Source organism: Pygocentrus nattereri, chromosome 10, assembly GCF_015220715.1.
Source record: "Pygocentrus nattereri isolate fPygNat1 chromosome 10, fPygNat1.pri, whole genome shotgun sequence".
Taxonomy (NCBI): Eukaryota; Metazoa; Chordata; class Actinopteri; order Characiformes; family Serrasalmidae; genus Pygocentrus; species Pygocentrus nattereri.
In genome coordinates, this window is record NC_051220.1 from 20,793,740 (window position 1) to 20,816,330 (window position 22,591).

Below are 22,591 nucleotides of genomic sequence, written 5' to 3' on the forward strand. Positions count from 1 at the left end.
TGGATCCAAAATAAACTCCAAATCAAGGAGTAGTGTATGGTAATAATGGTAATAATAATAGTGCCCAAGAAGATAGTTAATGACCATCTGATGTCTAGTCTGGTGTACCACCTATGCCAAATAGTTGTTTTATTTGAAGACAAAGGGAATTCCACAGATATCTTAGTTCTGTGTAATTCAATAGTTGAGATGTAAACAATCATTCAGAGTGGTTTAATGTAAAATGTTCCATTGCAGAGAAACCTGGGGTCATGATATCTACAATGAAACTGTAGTTATTTTATGTAGTATCCAAAATGATTAGTAAACCTAAATGCATCCTCTGAGTCTTCAAATGTAATGTTGATAACAATAAATCAGTGGTAAATCTAAAAACTCTTTTCTTTGGATATGACTTTTGAGTAAGAATGCCCTACATGTACCTCTCTGCCATGGATGGTTTAAAAACTGTTTTAGGCTAAAATCTTACCCCAAAACTGTCATAAAACAATGCATCAAGCATCACGCACCATGTTTGTAACTATTTCATGTACAACCTTTTTGTGACACAGCTTTTAGATGCATTAAATGCTATGGACATCTGGTTCCTGTCACTACCTCTGTAAACAATCCTGACTCCATTAGGCATTCTCAATGATTGGTTTTAAATCCAAACTCAAGCATTTCTCTTAATTGGCTTTGAGTAACTGTTGAGTGGTTTATGCAGGTTGAGAAACCGGTGTGGTACTGTTCATGTTTTTCTGTGCACATAAGCCTACTGTAAGTGGAGAACTGCTAGTGGTAGATTTATACTTTAATTGTAAAGCACATATGTTATATAAACTTACTTACTAAATTCAGCTTGTAAAGAGATTGTCCATTTTCTGCTTCTCTTTCAAAAGCCCATGTGATTGCCAAAGCCCAGGGACTGGCCATCTTGTCCGTCATAAAGGCTGGGTTCATGGTCACTGCTCGGGGGGGCAGTGGGATAGTGATTGCCCGTCTTGCAGATGGAAGTAAGTTGATTTTATTTGAACATTCTATATTCTCTTGAATGTTACGCACATATTTTTCTAAAATCTACCTCGCCGTACTTGAGACATTTTTAAAAAATCATCACTATTTCACTAATTGCTAATTATTTGTAAATACAGCTTGAAACGAGTGTTTTTGTCTTATTTCTATATCATTTAGTGGAAAAGGTAGAGGGTTTTTTTTTTTTTTTTTTTTTTTTTTTTTTTTTTTTTTTTTTAAACAATTGTCAGAATTGCTCCTCCTTTACAAATCTTAAACTGAGTATAGTGACCAGATTCAAAAGTAACAATGTATTGTATTAAAGTAATCACACTGTCACTCTCTTCCAGTGCATTAATACTGAAATATCATTGCCAGCGTATAATGTTCACATTTTGTCAAAGATGGACTTTACATGTTTTCTGCTTTGGAATGAGCATTCATTTCTCTTGGTGACAGTCATAAATGGCTGGGGAGAAAACCCGCTGTACTGTCTCTCTCACAGGAAAAAAACCCCAAAAAACATTAACTTCAAAAATGTTTAAACATTGATTGCTTGTCAGACAAACACGAAACATGGTTTCTTTCCAAAATGTTGGATCTGTCCTTTAAAGGATGGCATGGTCTTACTGTAGCAGACCATTTGATATGTCTGTTGTCTGCACTGAATGTACTTTGGAATATAGCCATTTTGGCACTGAACAGCAAATTCTTCCATGCTTTAAACATATGATCAGGATTGCTCCCTCTGGCAAATTGTAAATATGTTAAAATAGATGTGACATCAATGAGTCAAAGCTTTAGGCCAGCTAGGCGATTATATTTAACATGGGGTTTTTCATACAATGACATTTTGCCCTGTACATACTGTTGTAGGATATGTAGTTTCCCTGGTGTGAGATCAGACCCGTGCATTCTTCTTTTTTTTTTTTTTTTTTCCAAACTGAAGGTTTGAAAAGGGTGAAATGAAGGCCTGTACCCTTTAGAGCCTTAGGTGGGAACTAGCTTTTCAAGAGACATAATGGTAGCGAAAGGCAATAGAACTGTAAAGCAGCATCATACAAACTTTTTCTTGTTTTATAATGCAGGATGGTCTGCTCCCACAGCCATCGGTGTTGCTGGTCTTGGTGGAGGTTTTGAAATTGGTCTGGAGGTAGGTTCTCATTACTTTGGATTTCTTTTACTAGTCATAACATTGGAGTGTTTTTTTTTTTTTTTTTTTTTTTTTTTTTTTTTTTTTTTTTTTTTTTTTAAAACTCTGTTAAAAAAACAGAAATTTATTTGAAATGTTTTAAGGTTTGAGCTTATTAACTGTTGCTTTTGGTTTTCAGACTATTTTGTTTTGGATTTTTTTAATTCAAAGTATTTGTTTGAGTATAATAACACCAGTTAAACTGCTTTTTACTGCTTGTTGCCAGTTGTTGGTGTTTGTGTTCATTCCGAAAATGTAATCAGGAAATGCGCACACACACATACGCACACCGTCATGTATGGAGTGTAAGAAGTATTAGTTGATTTTTAAGACTTGTACTTAATGGCAATTTTTATTTATAAGATTTATTTTTTAATCTCAGGATGAAAAAGCATAAGACATTTTTCCAGTTTTTGCTTTTATCACAGCTTCAATTCCCTCATTTTGAGATTTTCCCATATTTCCCAGTTTCCCATATTTTCCCAGTTCAGTCTCAAGTTGCTTACATTTTCTGGTTCTCATGATCTGATTGTGATGGTAAGAGTTTTGGTGGTCTACCAGAGTCTTGCATGGTTGTTAGGATTCCTGTTTTCTCTGTATCTGTTAAACATTTCTTGAGCTCCAGTTTTGGAACCTGCTGTGTTTTACTCGTTTCCTTTTGGCTTTTCCCCTTCCCAAGTGAATTAATTCTAAAGATAATCTTAGAAATAGTGCATGAAAAATGCATGACTTGTAGTTTATGGGTATAACGGAAAATTAAATAAGTGAAGTGATATCAGACATTTGCCAAGTATTACTGTAAATCCTGATGCCAGTGCAGATGCACACGTTTACATGTGTTGAATCTTGTTGAATGTTAAAACTTGGATCTACTGGATTAATACTACAGCAAAATATAACAAATTGGGTTGCAAATGCAGGCATAAATATAGCCGCAAGTGACAATGAGCGTGGTTCAAGAACGCAACGGCAGTATGGGCCCTTATACAGGTTTAGCCCATTAGGCCTAAAAAGGCCTCAAGCTGTTTGCTTGTTGTTTATGGCAACTGAAGGCCTTTTGATGAACTGCGTTACTTTCAGTTCTATTCACTCTGCCTGTGAATAAAACGCAGAGTTTTTTAAACATAATGTAGGTTTACATTCCTTTATACTGATATACACTGGTTTGTAGAACATCCAAGAGATTGTCTATTGTCAAAAGTACATGACTAATGGTAGCATTTCTCACATAGAAGCACTTGCACAGTGGATTGGTTCTTTATTTATCTCTTTGATTTGATGTAGGCCATAGTGAGGCATAATGCACTCAAAAGGGGCACTTTTGATGTAGAGGAGCTTAGTGAAAGTGGGCCAGTATTAGTCAAAAGGCCTCACTATGATATAGACCTTGTAATAACATTGTAATAGCATTTTAATAGATTTTTAAGCGTTTTTGACTGCTGAAGTGCCACCTAAACATTAGGGTAATGACTGTTGAGTTATAGCAAATTAAGCTAGCAATACAATGGCCACAGTAATTCATTGATTTACACACAAGATTGAGTAGAAAACTCAAAATGTTTTTGATAATTATTTACCTAGAGAAGCCACAGAGTTATTCTAGACCAATTTCAAAAAGTTTGAATCAAAATCCAGAGACTAGTTCGAAAAGGATAGTTTTCAAACAGTTAATGATTACAAAAAACTGCAGTTTTATAATAAACATGCATTTGCAAAATTGTTTGGCACAATGTAATACAATTGGTACATATGGGTTTTGTTAAAATTGTAATAGTATAGTAATGACATGTAATAAGAGTTGTTTTAATGAATGTTGCCCCCGAGTGGTCACATCTTTTGAAACTTGACTGGTTGTTAGATAGTGGCTACATATAGACACCACTCAAGTTTCATGATGATTGGTCAATGTTAAGCCTGTCTGTCGAAAGGCCTTCTAAATGTTTATTGGTCGATGGTGAGCACAAATTTCAGTGTATCAAATTGTCCTTATAGGATCACTTATAATATGGACAATAGATGCTGCATGCAAAGTTTCAGCTTGATTGTATATACGGATGCTGAGAAACAGCCATGTAGCGTTGACTCTGCCCCCTAATTACATATGCACATAACATCGAATGGCCACCTCAGAATCTTCTGCTGAACATGTTTGTCAAGTTAGAAATTTTTTGACTGAAGGATTGTTGAGTTACAGAATTTTAAATTAATTCTGAATTATTTTGAATTTATCCACAAGGGTTCATTCTGCCTATGGTAGCCATGTTGTTTGTAAAACTTTAAATGTTTTTGACAATTCTTGAGGTTTAGGCTTTTCTGAATTTTTTTTTAAACCAAATACATGAAGATCGGGCAAGCATTGTAGGAGTAGTTCACAAAAGTAGGTTTCGTATATTTTGCGATATAGCAAAAAATGAGTGGGCGGAGCTAAATGGTCCAAATGGCAAAGTTGTTTTGTTTTGCACCCCAGGAACCAGGAAAAAATGTGCCTTGTCTGGCAAAAATCTGGTTTAGGAGTTATAGGCCCAAACACATTGACCTACGCAGTAGCACCTTCTTATGGCCGATTTGGCCCGAGTTCATGCTCCTGAGTAGCGGGAGGAACTACTACCTATTGACCAAGTTTCATGTCTCTAGGACTTACCGTTTGGTCTGTGCGTTCCATTTCAGGGTGGAAAAATAAGACAAATCTTGACCATTCCAATACGGTTCAATGCACTGCATGCTTGATAATTATTATTTAAAAAAAATAAAATAAAAGGCAGACGTTCTAAAAATTCTAAATATAATGCTGCTCCCAAAAACAAATTGAATGTGATTGAAAAAGAATAGTGTAAACATTGTCCCAAGGGAGGCGTCCAGGAGGCATCCTAACAAGATGCCCGAACCACCTCAACTGGCTCCTCTCGACGTGAAGAAGCAGCGGCTCTACTCCGAGTCCCTCCCGGATGACCGAACTTCTCACCCTATCTCTAAGGGAGAGTCCAGCCACCCTGCGGAGGAAACTCATTTTGGCCGCTTGTATTCACGATCTCGTTCTTTCGGTCATTACCCAAAGCTCATGACCATAGGTGAGGGTGGGAACGTAGATCGACCGGTAAATCGAGAGCCTTGCCTTATTGCTCAGCTCTTTCTTTACCACAACAGACCGGTAAAGAGCCCGCATCACTGCTGACCCAGCACCAATCTGCCTGTCAATCTCCCGCTCCCTTGTACCATCACTCGTGAACAAGACCCCGAGATACTTAAACTCCTCCACTTGAGGCAAGAGCGCATCCCCGACCCAGAGAGGGCTCTCCACCCTTTCCCGCGTGAGAACCATGGCCTCGGATTTGGAGGTACTGATCCTCATCCCGGCCGCTTCACACTCGGCTGCAAACCGATCCAGTGAAAGCTGAAGTCCCCAATAGGACCACATCATCTGCAAACAGCAGCGATGTGACCCTGAGGTCACCAAACCGGACACCCTCCATCCCCTGACTGCGCCTAGAAATTCTATCCATAAAAATTATGAATAGAATCAGTGACAAAGGGCAGCCCTGACGGAGTCCAACTCTCACTGGGAAAAGGTCTGACTTACTGCCGGCCATGCGAACCAAACTCCTGCTTTGTTTGTACAGAGCCTGAATGGCTCGTAGCAAAGAGACATGTACCCCGTACTCCCGAAGCACCTCCCACAGAATACCCTGGGGAACACAGTCGAATGCCTCCTCCAAATCCACAAAGCACATGTGGACTGGTTGGGCAAACTCCCATGAACCCTCCAGAATCCTGGAGAGGGTAAAGAGTTGGTCCAGTGTTCCACGACCAGGGCGGAACCCGCACTGCTCCTCCTGAATCTGAGGTTCGACTATAAGCCGGACTCTCTTCTCAAGTACCCCTGCATAGACCTTACCAGGGAGGCTGAGGAGTGTGATTCCCCTGTAGTTGCAACACACCTTCCGGTCCCCCTTTTTAAAAAGAGGCACCACCACCCCAGTCTGCCAATCCACTGGCACCACCCCCGACGTCCACGCAATGTTGAAAAGGCGTGTCAGCCAAGACAGCCCCACAACATCCAGAGCCTTGAGGAACTCGGGACGGATCTCATCCACCCCTGCAGCCCTGCCGCCAAGGAGCTTTTTAACTACCTTAGCGACTTCGGCCTCAGTAATGGACATGCCTATTCCCGTGTCCCCAGACTCTGCCTCCTCACTGGAGAACGTGTTGGTGGGATTGAGAAGGTCCTCAAGGTATTTCTTCCACCGCCCAATGACGTCTTCAGTCGAAGTCAGCAGCACACCATCTCCACTATATACAGTGCTGGTGGCACACTGCTTTCCCCTTCTGAGTCGCCTGACGGTTTGCCAGAATCTTTTCGGAGCCGACTTAGTCACTTTCCAAGGCCTCACCGAACTCTTCCCACACCCGGGTTTTTGCCTTGGCAACGACTGAAGCCGCAGTTCTCTTGGCCTATCGATACCTGCCAGCTGCCTCTGGTGTCCTACAGGCCAACCATGTCCGGTTGACTTCAGCTTGACGGCATCTCTCACCTGGGGTGTCCACCACCGGGTTCGAGGATTACCACCCCGACAGGCACCAACTACCTTGCGACCACAGCTACAGTCAGCCGCTTCAACAATGGAGGAGCGGAACATGGCCCATTCTGAGTCAATGTCCCCCACCTCCCCCGATATCTGGTCAAAGTTCTGACGGAGGTGTGAGTTGATCAATCGGACAGGTTCTTCTGCCAGACGTTCCCAGCAAACCCTCACTATACGTTTGGGTTTGCCTGGTCTGACTGGCATCTTCCCCCACCCCCTGATCCAACTAACCACCAGGTGGTGATCAGTTGACAGCTCAGCTCCTCTCTTTACCCGAGTGTCCAGTACACATGGCCGCAAGTCCGCTGACACGACTACAAAGTCAATCATTGAACTGCGGCCTAGGGTGTCCTGGTGCCATGTGCACTTATGGACATCCTTGTGTTCAAACATGGGAGGAATGGCCTCTCTGATCTGAACCATAATTATATCAGATGTTTTAAATATCTGCCTATAATGTTATTACTACACCATTTGTGCGTTCCTAACTTTTACTGTTCCACACAATCTGTACAGTGTAAACAAATATTTAATTAAAAATCTACAGTCTCACTGGCTTGAACCATGTTTGAAGCTGTGTAAAACGCTTGATATACACATATCAAAAGAATTCTGTATTTATGTACCAGCACATATTTTAAAATGTGCTGTTCATGAAATTATCTTTTGAAAGTTATGCTGTTTGACCCAATTATTTATTGTGCTACATGTTGTGCCCAATTGCATCTCTGTCCATGGTAAAACAACTGTGATGCTTATTTTTGATTGCCTTATTGTTCTATGTGAGCACATTCTTCTGATATTTCGTATAGGAAGTGCTACAGTATGTTATGTGGGAACAGTATCATAAAGTATCAGTGCTTATCTGAGTGGATCTAAAGATACCTGAAGGAAATTTCCTAAACAAGCCGTGTGAAAAAACAGTCTCATAAGTCCTCCGCCTGCCCTTTGTTTTGACCGCTGATGTTCTGTTGAAGGATTACACACCCAAAGACTGGTTCCCTTTACACAAGTGCTATTTGCAGCCCAAGCACTGGCTTCATCATTTTTCAGCACGCTGAGTGGACGCTCCTATCTCTGGCCCAGGAAGTCACGAGCATGTGCCCCTGCTGTGGTCATTTGTCAGCACCAGGAGGAGAAAGTTGCTCTCGGTTTCATGACCTGCAGTTGCCTCTTTGGATGACTCATTGTGTGCAGAGTGCTTGTGCGACTTGACGCTCTTGATTACTTTCTTGCAGTGTCCTCATGGCTCCGAGTTGCCAGTAGTTAAGTGTGGTACAACAAGAGACGCCCTGCAAAGACACTAAAACCAGACTGAGCTTGTGTCTCATTCAGATCACTAACCAGTACTCAGTATTAAGGACACCCAATCATCTCTCGTTTGGATATTTTTATTTCTTAAATGTTGTGCTGATGATGGATGCACAATAGATGTCAGGGTGGTTGTCAGAGTGATATGAGTAGATTGCCCATAAGGACTGTGTAGTTAATGAGACTTTTTTAAATGGAACCTGAAAAAAACAAATGTTCTGTTTCTCCTTTCGTGGTGGTTTACCTTTTAAAATAATGAGTCGCAAAATACGTTTAAAAGTATTCAAGTAATTGACATTTTTTCCCTATAAATTCTGTTTTCCTCAAATGTCATGAAAGTGACTGCATGAAAATCCCAGTAGATCAGCAGTTTCTGAAATACTCAGACCAGCCCATCTGGCACCAACAACAATGCCACGCTCAAAGTCACTTAAATCACCTTTCTTCCCCCATTCTGATGCTCGGTCTGCACTTCAGCAAGTTTTCTTGACCACCTCTACATGCCTAAATGCATTGAGTTGTGGCCATGTGATTGGCTGATTTAGCTATTTGTGTTAACAAGCAATTGAACAGGTGTAGTGTGTGTGTGTGTGTGTGTGTGTGTGTGTGTGTGTAAAAAAAAAAAAAAAAAAAAAAAAGAATTAAGATAAACATATATAAATTATCCTCCACAAATGTGAACAATAAAAACAAAAAATATTTACACTGTACTGCAGTACCAGTCAGTTTAGATAAACTCTGGCTTGGTGTTTCCTTATTTTTAGCCTAATATTTTACTCATAAAGGTCAATAAAAGAGGCCATCAAACTATGGAATAATATAAATAGACATTTTATGTTTCATTTATTTAAATTAAGCTGTTTTTGCCTCAATCTGTATTTGTTTAGGTAACAACTTTTCAAGCATACATGTGCTTGACTAAACCTTTGATTGCTTGTGTATGTATTGATACATTCAACACTTGGTTATTGAAAAATCCTGTAAATCCTAGATTTCTTATGGAGGTGCAGCATTATTATTTAATTCTGATATACAAAAGCTTCACTCAACTAATCCCAACTTCCTGTCTATATCTGCTGAATGCAGTTTAATCATAAAGCACAATCTTGCACACGCACTAACAGTCTCTAATTTGCTTTTCTTCCTCAGGCATCCGATTTTGTTATCATCTTGAATCAGCGCAGAGCTGTGGAAGCCTTCAGCAAAGGAGGAAATCTCACATTTGGAGGAAATTGCACTGTGGCCGTTGGGCCTCTTGGCAGGTAGGAGCCATGACATCACCGTCTGTTCCAGAGGTCTTCCTCCTGGTGCCAGCGAGCAGGAGGGATGCCATAGAATAGGTTGTTGAGATGTATCACAGGCATTTAGAGTGAATGTTAAGCTTTTAAGTTGCATGTCACTGTTAATGTCTGTATTCATGTGAATGCATTCAATCCAGGACGCTTATCTTTTGAAACTGATAGCTATGCCCTGAGGCTGCAGACAAAGCTGTTGATTCGCTGTCGAGAGCTTGTGTATTTATTTTGATTGTAGCTTAATGTGTGAGAAAGTGTGGAAGGAATGGAGGAGGAATAGACACTAGGCTTTGAGTAGTACTTGATTTGGCTTTCCACTGAGAATCAGCCAGAATAATTTGTATTTAGCAAATGCAGAGACTTTTCTTTGTGTTTTAAATATGTAATATAAGTCTCTCTTTTTTGGTTTTGGGGACATCCATTAGCTTGTTGCAGTCTGAACAGTGTGCATGAATAATATTTCAAATAAGAGCTCTTCCTCTCTCTGATAGAAATAAATCTAGCCGTCTTTTACATTGTGTTGATTTTAATTTCATGAGACCTATTACCCTTGATGAAAGGTGATTTATACAGCGATCAGATCCGGTAGTGCTGCCAGCACCAGCTCTAACTGGCAGGCCAATTATCCATCATTCAACAAGCAGGAGCACGTACAGAAGTCTCCTTCAGAATTACATATAATGACAGGAACCTTTGCTAAGCACTATTCTTTGTCGAGAACGGTTGGTTTGATATATAGCTTTGTTGTTACAGTCATCTACTTTTCAAAAGATGATTGTGCACTTTATTGACTGATCCATCCAGTTTTTTTTATTTAAAAAAATAATAATAATAATAACGCTCCACATAGTAGCTACCATCATAGATAAACATACACTTTATGTAAAACATACACTTTATGTAAAATTATTGCTGCTATTTATTCTGATTTTTTTTTTTTTTGGGGGGGGGGGGCTGTGCAGAGACATAATCTAACAATAAGGCCTGTTACACTTATTACATAATCACCTAATCACAGCTATTTGATGATTGCAGTTATTCAAGCTGACTGCAGTCATTTTCCACTGTTGTTATAAGTTATATTGTGCTGAAACAACAAATAGAATGTGAATTGGGTGCACTGGGCTAAGTCAAATAAATGTAAATAAAAGAAAGCAGTAAATCATTTGTTGAGGCTTAAAACAAAGTTCTAACTTCTAGTTTAGGTCTTTAACGTGTTTACAGGGCAGTACTGAGTAATGTTTATTTGTTTATTTATTAGATATTCTGGCAGAATTAGTGTTTTTTTTTTTTTTTTTTTTTTTTGCTTACATTTCCTCTCTCCTGAAAACATGTAGCTTTACTTACTTCTACACATTATTCTGTCCAACTTTAGACATTTGCATGAAAGAAGTCATTTGACAGTAATCGGTGTTGGTTACCAAGTAAACCAGTTAGCAACGTGGCTCATCAGCTAGTTTGGCCACTTAGGCTTGCACTTTAATAGTTACATACGGTGAACAAGAAAAGACGAAATGTTAATCACAATTATTTAGATGAGAATTAGTCAGCTAAAATTTCATGATTGCGACATTCAGAATGTGTGTCTATTCAGAATTTGTGTGTAGCTGTGTGTGTGTGTGTGTGTGTAGCTGTGTGTGTGTGTGTATAGAAAAGCAATGGGCATGCTAACAGATATTGCCATTATTGTAGGGGAAAATAAATAAGTGCTAGTTATAAAGGCGGCACGGTGGTGCGGTGTGTAGCGCTGTCGCCTCACAGCGAGGAGGGCCTGGGTTCAATTCCCCTCTCCTCTCTGTGTGGAGTTTGCATGTTCTCCCCATGTCCGCGTGGGTTTCCTCCGGGTTCTCCGGTTTCCTCCCACAGTCCAAAGACGTGCAGTCAGGCCGATTGGACATGCTAAATTGCCCCTAGGTGTGTGTGTGAGTGTCTGCCCTGCGATGGACTGGCGACCTGTCCAGGGTGTATCCTGCCTTCCACCCGATGACTGCTGGGATAGGCTCCAGCAGCCCCCCCCACGACCCTGACGGAGAAGCGGCTTAGAAAATGGATGGATGGATAGCTATAAAGGCTTGCACATTAAGCCCTGTCATATCATATGCACAGTTCATGAGTATGACAAAAAATTTGAGAGGTTAAAGAAATAGCTGCTATATTCCAGCTGTAGCTATATTCCATGCTTTACTGTATGCTGGAACTCTCAAAGGGTTGCAGTGCTCCAACGTATTGGTTTAAGTTATAACTGCAGTAACTACAGTGAGCATCAGCATTTTTGCGTTTTTTTAAGTCATTTTTTGTACATATTGTGTAAATGTAATAATCGACACTGTACTGTTGTGTAAAGACATTCAAAGCATTGTTTAGCTTTAAGTATGTAGTTTTTTTTATGCCGTATTGTAAAAACATTGTAAACTGATAAGTTAGGTAATTATTGTAATATATAATTCTGTATTTGGACATGGCTATTTAAATTTGATGCATTTTTATGTTGATCTTATTACAGCATAATTCTTAATGTCCTACAGCTTTCTCAATTCTATTGTATTCATCATTTTGGAAAATTATTTGTAACCTATGAAGTTGTACAGCACTAGCATTGTATTAGTAAAATATAGATGCAGGAAATATGATCTGAGGTTTTATTGAAAATGGTAACAAATTAATTGTAGGGGTGCCAACAATCGTGGTGTGCCCTGGTTTGAGAAGTTATGATATTTGGATTTTTTTTTTTCCCCCCCTCAATCATCGTACTTCAAATAAAGGTTAGGTTTCTGTTAATAATTTGACTGAACAATTCATTCCAATTAATTGTTAATAAATGAACAGTAGTGGAACAGTCCAGAACTCTGAGCTATACATTGAAGCCAGTTCTGTGGGTGTGAATGGCCTAGCGTAATCCTTCCATGCGTTGCTGTTTTTGAGTATGTATTGTGCAGCACTCTGCTTACATGCACACAAACAAACCCATCTGACTAAGCAATTATGACAGGAATTTGGAGGCTGATGTGGCATTACGCAGTACAGCAGCTGTCTATTCTTACTGCAAATCCCGTGGTCTCTATGCCGGAGTGTCACTTGTTGGCTCCTGCATCATCGAACGCAAAGAAACCAACAGAAAGTAAGTTGTAAATCTTTTGCCATTAGGTCCTGTAGATGCTTATATATTACATAGTATCATTATTATCTGGATTTTTGTTTTTTGAACTGAAGCAATCTTTGCAGTTCATCTTGATGCTGGTCTTGCTTTTCTCTCTGGAAGGTTCTATTCCCAAGACATTCGTGCATCTTCCATTCTCAATGGAGATGTGGAACCTCCCCCTGAAGCCCATGACCTTTATGCCATTTTGGAGGATTATACAGAGAAGTACACCAGTGAGTGGCAGAGCAAACATCTACGGTCATCCAGCAGGGTCAGTGTTCCTCCAACCAAGCTCACATTCTGACCTCTGATTCCTTGAGGCATGTTTACACACTTATCATTTTTACAATGCCTAATAGACTTCAAATGTGAGGTTAAGCAAACAACTGTGAATGTTATCAGCTGGGTCTGTAGTACGGTTAAGTGAGGTAACAGCGGTTATGCACTTCTACTTTATATTACTGCTGTAAACTGCTCATTTTTAATGGGACGCCTGTTTGTGGCACAATGTTAAGGCTATATAAACGAAAGTTCACAAGACTTTAGTTCACCAGGGGCTTAAATCTCTGAGCTTAAAGATTCTATAGAAAACGATTCAGTATATCATGAAGTTTTTCCCTGCTCATTGATTTTTTTTTTTATTTTTTTTTTTTTTATTCTTTTTGTTTTTGTACAATTGAGAATAATTAAAAAAAATACAATGAATCTACAATGTCACTAGAGAAACTGTTTACAGTTGTAAGCTGTTTTTGGAGCGCTTGAAAACAGCCATTGAAAATAAAAATTATTATCCCCATTGACACATTGTGAGGACAATCTAGGAATCAATTTAGTACATGTCATGTGTAATAAGGCTGAGGCAGCTCAATAAATGGTTTATCTGTACTTAATTCAAAATATAGTGAGTGGTTTTAATGGGGAATTTCAGATTTTCAAAACATTTGACATATAAAACCAAGTCCTTCAAAGTGATTTTCTGTCAAGTGGTTCATTTTAGATGTGTAAAGCTGTACTCTATTTATTTTTGTTAAATTTGAAAGAAGTAGCATTGCTTAATCAGGAGAGGAAAAACATGCCAAAATATGGTATGCGTGTGCTACTGTAAGTTGCCCTGTAAAGTCTGAAATAATAATTTTAAAATCAGAGGCATGGAGTTGGATTTTACAGGAATTTTTTGAACGACAAAACACATCATTCACCAAGTTTGACAGAGTTCTCCTTGAGTGTTCATCAGATTCAATCATCAGAACAATCATCAGATTCATCCCCTTAGGGAAGGGGTCTGAAGTGTGAGCAATGTTCCAATACAGTTTTTGCACCTGATGTGTGCAATTTACAGATTTCCCCTGGAGAGGTCTTCAAAACCCTAATCTTACATTGTGTAATTTTAATTATTCTGATTTCTTGATTTCTTCTTACTCAATCCAAGTCACTAATCAGCTGTCATGTCTGTCACTTAGCAGCTGACCATATGCGCACAGCTGAAATGTAAACACAGTCAAACAAAACTTAAGTGCGATTAACTGCTTTTTACCAGAGCGATGCTCTGAGATATATATATATATATATATATATATATATATATATATATATATATATATATATATATATATATATATATATATATATATATATATATATATATAAAAATAAAAATGTATGTGTGTAATTTGCCAGCCATATAAAACCAGAGTTTTAGTATATAATGTTGATAATGCTAAAAGTGGTAGTAAAGCTGTTTGGTTCTTATCACCACCACTGTGAACAATTCTGACTGAATTTTGCATGGGGCTGCTCTGAATGACTATTCAGAGTATTCAGTGGAAAATCAGTGGGTTTTTTTTCATCTCTGTGAACTTAATGATTGAATTATTCTGAAATGTTGGTGGAAAAATATATCTGTGGAGTTTCCATTAAGTCCTGTTGCCTGTGGTCTAGTTTATAGTATTAATCAAGTACTGCTTACTGAGGTGTCTTTTTTTTTTTTTTAATTTATTTATACAGATGAGTGCAACCCCTAGAAGACCAAAGCCCCCAATGCAGAAGGCTGCTTCCTCCTTCACTCCAAGAGCAGAGGGTAAGACATTAATAGAATGATGAAACTAAACTCCTGTGTAATCTGGAATAGAATTGCTGACTCTTGAGTTCATGATTGGCTCATGATGCTGTGAGTCATTTGTTCCCCACTCAGTCAGAAGTGGTGGTGTTCTAGCCATTTTGAAATGGATAACCTTTTGATATAGTGCGTAGAATTTTGAATTTTTTAGTGAACATCTATGAATAAATACAGCTTCTGATAATAACAGTCATAAATTCAACAGCTTATTTTGCAGAAACAAAACCAACAGTGTATCCCAGCCTCTCCAGCTGGCCATCTGAAAGCTCAGGTGAGTGAATCCTACAGGTGTCTTACGTTAAATAAATGTGACATTCCCACAGGTTCTTCTTTGATGGAACTGAATGGAGTTAGGAATAAAAATAGCTATAATTGTGGATGATACAATCCCACTTTTTCCTTTTCCAATTCTTATGCCATTAATGAAACATTGTTTAGGGGAGAGGCACAGTTTTCACTAACCTAACCCTAACCTTATCTCTCAGGCATGTCATACAATATGATAACCCAAATAGCAAATTAAAGCTGAATCTTGGCTTAAAAAAACAACAAACAAACAAACAAACATTTTCTGAATAGAGTGCATTCATGATTTCATCCATATTGGGGATGGTTGGCACAGTGTTAGAAAATGCCATAGAATAAACAAATCGAAACCACACCGCAAATATAAACATTCAGTGACAACCAAATAATATACAAATGTTTTGTTTATTATCGTTAGCTTCTATTGGACAGTGGCTTTGATTTAGAAAGGGTTTGGCTTCTCAATATAACCCTCACACACACAAGTTAGTATTTATTTATTTATTTATTTATTTTATTAAGCATGCAGTTTTGGTCATTTATATGCTACATGTGCTCAGCTGACTCCAGCCAGAGTGAAAAATCTTTAATGGTCTTAATTACTACGATGGACAGCTCATTGGCAAAATAAAGTGGCGCAGGGTTGTATATAGGCGATGTAAACCTGTGAAGAGCCAAGTTCCTGCCCTAATTAAGTGTCCATTGCTAAATAATGCTTGAGGACATTTTTTGGGCTGTTGTAAGATAACACTTAGCAAATTACACTATTAAACTAAACAAGCAGCAAATTTTTCCTAGTGATGTTACATTGGTTTGCAGAGTTTCATTGCAGTGTTCTTTGTTTTGTTTCCTAAAACATCCATCACTGTCTTCCCATTGTTTTTTTAACTGACTTGGACCATAGATTCCTTGAACTGGGGACATGTAAAAAGAAAAGGGCTTTATGGTCTGCTGTCCAAGAACCGATTTGGTCCAAGAGGCCTGGCAAATGGACTGCAGTGCCTCTAAATCCCTTGACAAACAGATTTTATTAGAGCTTAAAATAATAGCTCAGAGTTCATTGCATCTGGAATATTTCCTTTATTTATTTCCCCAAAAGGTTCAATGACCTGTGAGAAAATGTATTCAGCTGATATATTGAAGTAAAGAACAGTCACAAAATTATAAATGAAAAGTCTTATCCTGGGCTATGGATCATTTAGTAGTATCAGTGTGATTTGATGGTAGTTTTTATATATTATTTCTATTATTTTCTTATTTATCATTTCCTTATTATTTATTTATAATTTTGAATTGGATCCATGTCCTATGGTAGAGGTAGTATGTAAGAACAAGCTTGGAAAGACTCTTATCCATCACTCCATAACCGTGGAACTTTTAAATTGAAGAGTCAGCGGTAACGAAATGGATACACATGCCAGTCATGAAAAGCAATGCTAATCTAATAAGAATAGGCAGTAATTAGTGTTGGGCAATTAAAACTGTAAAAATGTTGAAACCTTCATGATTGCTGAAAAGCTCTCATTCATCCAGGCCTGCGTGTGGTGAATGATTTGTGTTCTTTTCAGTTAGAAAGCCACATTTATTTTTATTAGGCTCCCAGAGGCCTGTGTTTACAGTTGAATTGTAGGGATTAAATAAGAAATCACGCACTGAACACAGCCCCGTCTGGCCTTGTTTCTGAGGGAAGCCACTTGGCTTGGCTGGGAAGCTTTAAACAGACGCCATGAGCAAGAGTCTGGCCTTTTTCCCATCTCTTCTCCTCATAAGAAAGGCCTTCATGCTCTTTGCCATGTCAGGAGTCAGCTGCGCAGCTATTGCATTCTTTCCCACAGAGAGATGACAGTAACATCAGTAAGAGGGAGGATTACACAGGGTGCAGGCCAATATCTGATGTGTATGTGATGGGATGGTGTGCACCCCACATTGACCCGAATATCAGCATATTCAGCTGCCGCCATTTCCTCTAAATTGGGAGCTAAAACAGACCAGAAAGTTCGATCAAGTGCAAATCTATAAAAATAGATTTTTCTTAACTGCCACAAAGTTCTTTTGACCTTTTAGTTGCAAATAAATCTGGCCAGCCATTCGTTACAGACATATACTCAAGAATACTTAAACACTGGAACTTCCTCCATACAGTTCATCTAGTTGTTTGAACCTCCTTAAACCCTTTTAATTTTTTAAAAACTATTTTTAATGCAGATATTATTTCACTGGAGAGCAGGAACATTTATTAATAACAGGCTGTAAAAGGGATCAAAATGTCTTTCTTTAAAACATTACTAAATTTGTTCCTGAGCTAAGAGGTATAGACATTTTCTGAAAATTGAACTAAAACCACAGAAAAGCACCTAAAAGCTAATGCCATTTTGTTGAGGCTATGCATCATTCACTTCAGAACAGAATAGAACAACTATACACGATTTCTGTATTAAAGTAGGTTTTCGAGATATAAACTGTAATGCTGTTCTGTTTGGACTTTTACTCGCAGATATTCCGGCCTATTTTTCCCCCCCTCATCATGCGCTATATGGTCAAAAGTATTGGGACACCTACACATTACACCTACAGGATCTTTGACATCCCATTCTAAATTCATAAGCATTTTTGTGGAATTTGTCCCCCATTTGCAGCTATAACAGCTTCCACTCTTCTGAGAAGATTTCTACAAGATTTTGGAGTGTGTGGGAATTCATCCAGAAGAGCATTTGTGAGGTCAGACACTGATGGACGAGAAGGCCTGGTTCACAGTCTTTGTTCTAGTTCATCCCTAAGGGGTTTCGACTGGGTTGAGGTCAGGACTCTGTGTGGGCCAGTCAGGTACTTCCAAACTCACCCAACCATGCCTTTATGGATCTTGCTTTGTGCACTGGTGCACAGTCATGTTGGAACAGAGAAGAGCCTTCCTTTAACTGTTCCCACAAAGTTGGAAGCATACAATTGTCCAAAATGTCTTGGTCTGCTGAAGTATTAAGATTTCCCTTCACTGGAACTAAGGGGCCTAGGCCAGCCCTTGAAAAACAACCCCATGGCATTATTCCTCCTCCACCAAACTTTTGTTGGCACAGTGCAGTCAGCCTGGCAACATTCTCCTGGCATTCCAGACTCGTCCATCAGACTGCCAGATAGAGAAACGTGATTCCAGTGTTGACATACTTTACATCACTTCATCTGCCATTTGCCATTGTGCTTTGTGATATAAGGCTTGCACACAGCTGCTTGGCCATTGAAAACTATGCTGTGAAGCTCCTGGCGCACAGTTAGTGCTGATGTTAATGCCCGAGGAGGATTGGAACTCCGTGGTTACGGAGTCAGAGCGTTGGCGAGTTTTATACACTATGCATTTCAGCACCCAGCAACCCTGCTCTGTAACTTTACATGGTCTACCACTTGGTGGCTGAGAAGCTGTGGTTTCTGAACGCTTCCACTTTTCAATAATACCATTCACAGTTGATTTGTGGAATAAATCTTTCAAACTGAGTGGTTACTACAGTGGCATCCTATTACAGTACCATGCTCATTCAATGCACTTTAAAGAATTTCTTTCACAAATGTTTGTAAAAGCAGACTGCATAGCTAGCTGCTTGTTTTAATACACCTGTGGCAATGGGACAGAATGAAATGCCTGAATTCAATGACTAAAAGGTCTGTCCCAATACTTTTGTCCATATAATGTATATTATTGAACAAAATCTGTCATGACGCTTATAACAGCATGCAACGTTGGCCATCATATGGTTAGGTCAATGTTGTGGAGCGGGGTTCAAGTAAAGTGTTTTTTCTTTGCCTGGGTTAAGGCTTGTACATATGTGTAAGCTCTTCAGGAAATGAAGAACAGAGTTTTTATTTTTACTTTTTGAAATAGCTATTCCTTATCAAATTTGCTTTATATATCTTTGTCCTTTCCTGGCCTTCTCTGTGAGGTTCAGAAGTTACGGACCAGAAGGACCAGTTATTTCAGTTTTCATGTTGGGGGTGGGAGTGGGTGGAAACCCCATTAAAAAATGGAGACACTTTCTCATCTACTTTTCATTCAGAGACTTGTGTGCCTCCTTAAGTATATCCAACCTAATAGAAAGCCCACAAGATCAGATGACTAGCCCTACATTAATATGTGCATTTTTAGCAAGCTCCCTCCCTCCCTTGATCAAACACAAGCCATGATCTTTTATTATTAGAACAATTTCCTGGTATCATTAATTTCCCCTCTTTACTTTTTTAATTGGTTTAGATATCATTGTGGTGCATTTCTGTTGTTATTTTTGTCTCTGATTCAGACGCATTAGTTAGGCTCATTGAGTGATGCACGTGGTGGATCCGTTAATGCCTCAGCTCTTTTACATAAACCAGAAGTCCTTTTCTGGACTGAAATAGGGGTGATTACCTGAAAAAAAGACTGAAAAAAGTGATTATCACAACAGTATTTGCTTAAATGTCTGTAGATTGTAAGTTGACTGCCAGTGGCCCCTTAACAGCATCACCGCAGCCTACAGGTTGAAAATCACTGGTCTGGCCAATCACTCATGGTAGCAGAAACTTTGAACCAATTCAACCAGTGGCTGTGCATAATGATTCACTGTTCCCAAGATCTGCTGTAGTTCATGTTAAAAGATGGATGCCTCCTCGAAAGTGTAATGTTTATGCATCGCACCATGAAGCTAGGAACAATATCTCTGCTGAATGTGATGTTTACAACCTGTGTCTTGGTTGTCAGGCTGATCAGTCCCTCCACTATCATTATATCATAGTTGGTGAAGGAGGAGACCACCAAAACTCTCACTCATCAGTGTTTCATTAACATTCCTTCCATACAATGCAGGTCATTAGAGCAAGAAGTACTGTAATTATGTTCTCCTGGTGAAAAGTTGAAGAGACAGTCATTTTTGAAGACACCTCCGCTTCTCAGTCTATAAATGGAAACCATTGTGCAAGTATGGTTTATCTGAGGGCAGTGACTTTGGGCAGTATGAGTACTTTGTGTTGTTTTTTTGGTGCTTTCCCAAGATATGAAGAGCAGGCAGTGTTGTGGCTTTTGCTGGCCTAATCCAGCTCTGTTTTTCACAAAAGAATGCAACAAGATCAGCTGGCTGGAAATGATTGACCTTCAGTAATCTCTTCTCTCTCGCCGCCTTCTCAGATACCAGATACCACCAAATGTTTTGAGATTGACATTTGTATCAAGAAAAAAAAAAAAGCCGTCATCAGGCGTCTGACGATACGTGTGATGGGACCAGACTTTGGTTAGCTTTAATCATACAGTGCACATAGGTGTAGACATGAGAGATGACTGAATAACGCACCCCCTCCCCCTTTTCATGATCTGTCACTTTTTGGATGTTGCGTGTGCGAGCAGAAAACCACATAGCTCAAATGTCACCACTCTGCCAAAACACACGAACCTGACAGATCTGAAGAAACTCTGGATTGTGTTCCTGTCAAACTCCCCTCGGCTTGTTGTGTCTTGCAGCTTGTGGTAGCCGGGGAACGAACGTTACGTTGACGGGATGCAGTTATTTTAGGATTCGAGTCAAAAAGTGTTTAGCGTGAAAAACGGCCCGACTGCAGCTCTTGGCACCGCCTGAGGTTTTTTTTTTTTTTTTTTTTTTTTTTTTTCCCCCCTGAAATTTCAGCACAGGTGCCAGTAGTAAGAAAACCGCATTCCGCCTCTGTCTGAATCTTATGTTTCTCTCTCATATACGTCTCCTGTATTACTCCTACCACCTGTTTTCCTTCATTCTCCAACAGCCTTCTTTTGTCAGTAGTGCTCATTTCACACGTTTTAGCCTGGTATGAATTTAATGCCACTAATTTGAATAGCCCATTCGTTATACATTAAATGGCCTATATGCACCTTTCCTTGTATTTTATTTACACTATATGGCCAAAAATACATGGACACCTGACAATCACAACTTCATATGAGCTTGTTGGACATCCTAATTCGAAACCATGGGCATCAATATGAGTTGCCCCTTCCAACCCTATAACAGCCTCCACTCTTTCCCCATTCAGTCAAAAAAGCATTTGTGAGCTCAGGCACTGATGTTGGATGAGAAGATCTGGCTTGCCAGCAACATTTCAGTTCATCCCAAAGGTGTTGTTCAGTGGGGTTGAGTTCAGGCTATGTGTGTCTTTGTCTGTTGTGTTAATGTTACCCTTCACTGGAACCAAGGGGTTAAACCCAAACTCTCAAAAACAGCTCCAGGCCATTATCCCTCTTCCACCAAACTGTTGGCACAAGGCATTCTGGTAGGTAGAGTTCTCTAGGTGTCGGCCAAACCCAGATCATCCATCAGATGGCCAGATAGTGAAGCATGATTTAACACTCCAGTGGAAATGTTACTATTGCTCCAGAGTAAAGGGCTGATCCCTTTACTCTGGAGCAGTTTCTGCGGGACCCGTGGTACCTGCCACAATGTTTTGCAGTGCGGGACAGGTGGGGAAACCAATCCATTGCAGGCAGGAGCGGGCTGAAGCACACAGGAACAGAAATGCTGCAAATTAATAAATAGCCTACATAATGTAGAATGAATGCTAACTTCTAAATATAAACAATATAAGATAACAGTAAAACAGTTCAAATGAATTAAGTTGTTCTAAAAATTCTTGTAGCTTACAGAGACGGTGGAGCCTTCGGTCTGATAGCCACAGCTGCCAAGCCCAGCGTAACACCAAAAATGACTGTTTTGTGCTTTAATTCGTGCATTGTGTTTTCTTGGAACGAGTGGTGTTTAGTTATTTCATGGTGAGTCTGATGACGACGAGTGCCGTGTTCTTTCAGCAGAGAATAACATATTTGTGAATAGACGGTCAGATATTGGATATCAGTTCACCTTGATGGAACTGCGTGGGCGGGAGCGGGACAAATAATTCCAATTTTATGAGGGAGCGGGCGGAAGTGGGATAATCTTGGAGACGTCTACTTCAGAGTGCAGTGGCAGCATACACTCCTGCTGACACTTGACATTAAACATAATGATAATTTAGTCTTGTGGAGCCAGACTAATCTTGTACTGAGAATACACATTTGGTGCTGGATTATAGGGAAATCCGTCTCAAACAAGGGTAATCCACCTCTAAAACTCACCCCTGAATTCTTCAAGTGGATGCTCTTTAAATGTCCAGAGTACAATTAAAACAGTCAAAGCAAGCTAGCTGACAAAATGCTATTGCTACCTCATGTTCATTTAAAAATCAGTGTTTCAGAAAAGCCCTTTTGTTTTGTTAGAGGTGTGCTTGACATACAAAATCTATTCTGTGAAACCACTTCAAATACTTTGAAGACATTTCACTCAAGGGGAAAGGTTTGGCTTGTTTGCCAACAGGATGTGGTAAAAATTGAGTTTACCAATCCTGGCCAGCTGTGTGAAACAGAAATATTAAAAACGCAATTTGATGGTCCTGGTTATTTGTCCATTACTGTCTGTAATAGAGGAGCAAGTTCAGTTTTAAAGGCAAAGTGAATTTCAACTGCATACGCAGGTCGCAGCACAGAAGTGGAAAACAAAGTAGCTTCAGGCGACTTCACACTTATTCCATCAGCAGCTTGTTGGAATATCTATAGATGAAGTTCATGCTATTGCTCAGTGGTGAGTACATGTATGTATTATTAACGTTATTGTTGTGTGCTGTGGATAACCAGTGTCCTTTTCGCAC

The 22,591-nt window shown here is 39.4% G+C and overlaps 2 protein-coding genes across 3 annotated transcripts in view; one reads left to right on the forward strand and one right to left on the reverse strand.

Moving 5' to 3' along the window:
• sh3yl1 (SH3 and SYLF domain containing 1) overlaps positions 1–22,591 on the forward strand; it is a 53,303-nt gene that overhangs the window by 26,462 nt on the left and 4,250 nt on the right. For both annotated transcript variants that reach the window (XM_017694425.2, XM_037541969.1), the window contains 7 exons: positions 882–995; positions 2,082–2,146; positions 9,226–9,338; positions 12,361–12,489; positions 12,631–12,781; positions 14,515–14,587; positions 14,832–14,897. In XM_017694425.2, the coding sequence (XP_017549914.1) occupies positions 882–995; positions 2,082–2,146; positions 9,226–9,338; positions 12,361–12,489; positions 12,631–12,781; positions 14,515–14,587; positions 14,832–14,897 (711 nt within the window). The remainder of the gene's footprint in view (positions 1–881; positions 996–2,081; positions 2,147–9,225; positions 9,339–12,360; positions 12,490–12,630; positions 12,782–14,514; positions 14,588–14,831; positions 14,898–22,591) is intronic.
• Positions 20,619–22,591, reverse strand: part of LOC108425627 (solute carrier family 22 member 13) — a 31,644-nt gene continuing 29,671 nt past the window's right edge. The window contains exon 9 of the mRNA XM_017694421.2: positions 20,619–21,405. Coding sequence (XP_017549910.1) covers positions 21,255–21,405 — 151 coding nt within the window. The 3' untranslated portion in view covers positions 20,619–21,254. The remainder of the gene's footprint in view (positions 21,406–22,591) is intronic.